We start from the raw sequence: 5045 nt of genomic DNA on the forward strand, positions 1-5045 counted from the left end.
AGAAAAGAAGGGCCCTGGAAGGCGTAACACACTATGAGTGAGTTTTGATATGTTTTTAAAATTCATATTACAAGTGTTTCATGAGAATTTTTGCTTCAGTGTTCACCAGAATGCCTATACTTTTCTTTTGTTGTTGGGAATCTTTGTCTAGTTTAATTATTAGTACAATACTTTTTCATGAGGTAAATTCATAGAATTCCATCTATTTTTGGTTCATTACATTGCTTGAGGAATAATCATGTTAGTTCTTCATTAAAGATCTTGTATAATTTAGTAGTAAAAGCTATCTAATCCTAGGTTTGTTTGCTTGATTATTTGGGAGGTCTTGTAAATTGCCTTTTACATTCACTGCTTGTTACAAATGTGCTTAAGTTGTTTATATACTCTGTATTTAATTTTGATACTTCTTATCTACATATGTGTATTCTGTCCCTTACTGTGATATTTTTGTGTGAGTGTAAAGCTCCACCTTCTCAGGGTTCCATTCTACTTTCTTTCATGCCTTGGGGCAGCAACAACTCAGAAGAAGCTAGTGGTAGTCTTTTATTGAGAAAAGTGTGAACAGTAGGCTACACAGTGGTGCATTTGGAAAGCAAGTAGAAGAAATCAACAATGGACTAGCCACTTAGGTGTGCAGGGTCTGTCTGTAGCATTCTTTTCTTATGATCTATTGGTGCTAGCATTCCAAAGAGACATCCTCTGGTGTTGAGATCCCTACACCAGAAAGTAGAGGGGAATTAAAAGAGAAGCTAAAGTAAGGGGGAAATCAGCACAGTGTAGCGTGGCATAGGTCCTCAGGCTCTGGGACAGTTGAAACTTGTCATGGACATCTTGTTCTCCCAGGACACACTGTAGATCTTGAAATTGCATGTTACTCTCTACAAAAGGGGAGACAGAGAGACAGTTAGTTTCGGTTACAGTTATAGGAAAGGGACACAGCCTGAGACGTCAGAGTGTAAGTGAGACACCCATGCCTCCCTATAGCTCCTGTTAAGTCCTAAGGTACTCAGACTGACTCCGCAGAATTCATTCATTATTCCTCTCATCGTAATCCATAAGAATGCATACTTACACACTAAACACACACACACACACACACACACACACACACGTGCGCGCATTTACTTATATATGGACACAACTGCACACAAACAATTCTACAATTCCAGATATATGAGCAACCATAAGCCTACAGGTTTACATCCTCCCCAGCCTGCAAGGTAACTCCTCATCTTGAAGGTTTTGGTACATGTGCATACCTTTTGCTCATTTTGCTGTTCATTGAAGGGACAGTCAGTAAAATCAGACTGAGCTTTGGAACATATGGTTCGGCCCAACTCTATTTTCAAGTAGAAGTTCTTCCCAGCTACAACCTATAGTGAAAAGATTTTATATATATAGTCAAATTCATATGCATGCAGTCAGTTTACATTACAGAGTTAATGCGTTTATAACTCCATCCATGAGCTGTTGGTACTATCATCCAAAGAACATACTAGCTACCTTCAGTGGGGTAGCACAAACTTGGATTGCAACTCATTTTCTTCTGAGCAACTCCAAGGGGGTAACTTGTGCTCTCGAGGAAGAGCAGAATAAGGATATGGAAAACAGAAGCCAAGCAATGACAGTTTTGTTTTTCAGTGGGCTCCAGGAATGAAGACAGAGCTCTAGGGAGATACCCAGGGGTGACAGACATTTCCTAGGGTTGCTCTGAGCACAAGCAAAATCTCTGGATTGTATACAATACTAACTCAACCCTACTGACTGTAACTCTGCAGGCACTGACAGTTGTACATTCTAGCAAGGTCTCAGGCTGATGACACACCTTCATCTTCACCCTCACCATAGCACATATCCCACAGAAAGTCTATTCCCTCTCTTTAACCATTGTTTATCAGCTCTTTTGTTTTCTTCGCAGAGTAGGAAAATGTGAGATGTGTACATACGAAAATGATTTAAAAATGGCCCTCATTGCCTCATCTTTTAGTATGATTGTCTATGATGATATTTTTCAACTGTGTAACATACTTGCACACCTTCCATTAGTTCATAATTACAGATGAGTTTAACACATTCCTTGCACCAGGCACCCCATATGAAACTTTTCAGGAAGAGAGATTATTGTGTGAGGTACCTGGAAAAGGGCGCTAGTTCTTGCCTGAAGAACTAGAAGTAAGGTTATTAATGCTTCTGTTCTTGGATTCCCCCATGTAGAACTTGATCTACAGAATATATAGTCTTTATCCCCTACATTTGCCCCTACATTTGTATGGCACCATACAGTGGCATGGTCCAGTAACGACCATGACACATGGGAAGGACATAATATGTTCAAGTGTGTGATACTAGTTTGTTCCTGGAACAGGAAAATAGGGCTGATCTTGAGTAATCTGAATGTTCAAAAGAGGACAGAAATAAAATTTACACATATATGTCCACATATATGTGGACAATATTGTCGCTGTGTTGCTATGGGTTCACTGAAATTGGACACAATCTATCCCATATAATCCCCAACCTTCCATTTAAGATTACATTGGAAGTATGTTTTAATGCTGGCTCAAACACTTTCCCATCTTGGTTAATATTCTATTTGATGAGGGATAATACCATGCTGCAGAGGCAGAATCCAGGAAGGCCTTGTCAATTAGAGGGGAGTCAATGTCTGGGGTATTGGCTGTGATATTCCCATCTTAAAATAATGGCAACAGCCTCAATGTTCTTCCCTAGAGTACTCAGTGCCACCATGTAATCAGAAGGAGTACTTACCTGATGCCTGATATTAACCTAGAGGAAACATTAGAGAAATCAGTCTGAGCACCAGTTGATGGAGTCACATGTTCCTTACAGATAGGGACTTTGTCTGAGAAATGTGTCCTCATAGGAATGTACAGTGGAGCATCATCAAGCATGCATATAAAAGCTAAAATGATTAGAGTTCCCCTGGGCCATATCATTGTATTCAGAGTGCATGGCTGAGCAAGATCTCATTGAGCAGAACATGAATGTCACAGCCAAATTGATCCTTCCATACTTTCAAGGTCAGGGAACTTGAGTAGAGGCCATTATAGTAAACGATATTTAGGTAACTGGATGAGGATATCAGCATAAGCTAGGGATGTCAGTCATTAAGCATCAGCAAACTGAATGAGTCTGAAAGATAGGTAACTGAATGTGTCTGTTGACTTCTGACTTTGTAAAAGGAATCTTGTAGTTGTACAGGATGCCCTCACTTGCAAGATCTGTTCACTGAAAGAAGTATTTACTTTCAATGCATCCAAAAAGTAAATGCACATAGTCACACACTCCAGTGCACACACCTTTGAGAGACTGTGAAGAATGCACCAAGTATGGCTGAACATAACAGGGGGTGAATGACCTGTGTGGAAGCTGTGTGCTACTCTGTGGCTACTCTGAAAATTTGCTCATATAGCAACACAAATTGTGGTGTGTGTGTGTGTGTGTGTGTGTGTGTGTGTGTGTGTGTTAAAATTATGCAAGAATTAAGAAAAAAGAGATCATGTTTGGAGAGAGAGTTCAGGAGTACATACTGCCCTTCTGGGGGACTTTGATTTGATTCTCAGCACCAATATAAGGCAGCTCACAACCACTTGAAATTCCTGTTGACTTCTGACCTTGACAGTTATATTCTCTCTCTCCTGTGTCACACACACACTCACACACACACACACACACACACACACACACACACACACACAATTTATAATCTTAAATTTTCTTTTAAAATGTTAAAGGGAAGATACTTCAAAGATCATTCAGTAAGAGCCATATGCTTGTAGTTATTTAGATAGCATTTTACACTGACCAGAAAGAGTTGGTGGTAAATAGATAATTGTGGCAGATTGTGCCCCCGGCTCTGACAGTCTTTGTAAACTGGGAAACAGAATGGGGGTGCTAGATAATTACCCATAAATCTACAGCTGGATTTCTAGTTAATCTAAAGGAGACAATCCTAAATGCACACATGAAGGGATGTGGGTCCCTTGATATTTGCTGAGAACATTGTTTGAACAGCAAGCAGCGATTTCATATTATGGCACAATTCGTACCACCTGCAATGAAGTTTATTGTTCCTTGGAGGGACAGAGAGGTAGAAGCAATGTAGGGATATAAGGGAGTGATGGGAAACATTAGTGAATACTCTAAAGTACGAATTTCTCTCGCTCTCGTTGGGCCAGGTACCCACCTGCTGACTGGCGCTCATCACCTTTATTGGCTTGCTAATATACAGGTCGTTGTTCATATCATTGTAGGTTTTCACAGCAAAGTCCACTGCTTTCTGCACCTCCTCATCCTGCAGGTCAGCTGGCTCCACTCTACCCACAGCCACCTGCTCATCCTCAGCATTAGTACTGGCTACAATGCCCACAGCTAGGATCAATGTCAGGGCTAGAGAAGCCAACAGGGGCAGTGAGGATCTCTGCAGGCTGGCCATGTTTGATTGTAGTTGAGCTGCAGTGGAGGAAAGGGGAAGTTATCCAGAGTGCTCCTGGTCTGCTGCCTGGCTTTTTATTTGCAGAATCAACCTGCTCAGGTACTCCTGACTCCACCCCGCCTGTCCCCATCCCTAGGTCCTCCTATTTCCAAACTACCCCCCTCCCTGTTCTTTCATCTCTGGGATTTCCTTTCCCCGGTCTTGATACCTCCTCATGTGTCTTCCTCTCTTTCCCATTTCCACTTATTTCTTCTAAGTTCCCTCCTATATCCATGTCACTTTTGTCTCCACAGATGAGTTCTTGCCCTTCTAGCTTTTAAAAGTATGTAGTTTTGAGCTCAAGCTCTACTGAAGAGAGAAAAAAAGCAACTTGGCTTCATGAGATCTTTGCAGGTCAGGGGTAGCCATAATACCAAGATCTGGATATCCCCAGTTCAAGGATGTTATTTCAGAGGTTCCAGAAATAGTCAGTGCCCTTTCCTGGGGGAACGTCTTTGCCAAATACACTGAATTAACCTTTATTTGAAAAAGGAAAAATTATTTCCTCTATACAGCTCACAGGTATCATTCAGGACATTCAATTAATGAA

The 5045-nt window shown here is 41.1% G+C and overlaps 1 protein-coding gene across 1 annotated transcript; it reads right to left on the reverse strand.

The window, feature by feature from the left end:
- Positions 1-794: 794 nt before the first annotated feature.
- On the reverse strand, positions 795-4456 carry LOC127221247 (cystatin 10). Its single transcript, XM_051183144.1, has 3 exons — positions 4208-4456; positions 1260-1373; positions 795-878 (listed from the first exon to the last, which is right to left on the reverse strand). The coding sequence occupies exons 1-3, from the start codon at positions 4454-4456 to the stop codon at positions 795-797; spliced, it is 447 nt and encodes a 148-aa protein (XP_051039101.1).
- Between the last annotated feature and the right edge of the window lie 589 nt (positions 4457-5045).

Source organism: Phodopus roborovskii, unplaced genomic scaffold, assembly GCF_943737965.1.
Source record: "Phodopus roborovskii unplaced genomic scaffold, PHOROB, whole genome shotgun sequence".
Taxonomy (NCBI): Eukaryota; Metazoa; Chordata; class Mammalia; order Rodentia; family Cricetidae; genus Phodopus; species Phodopus roborovskii.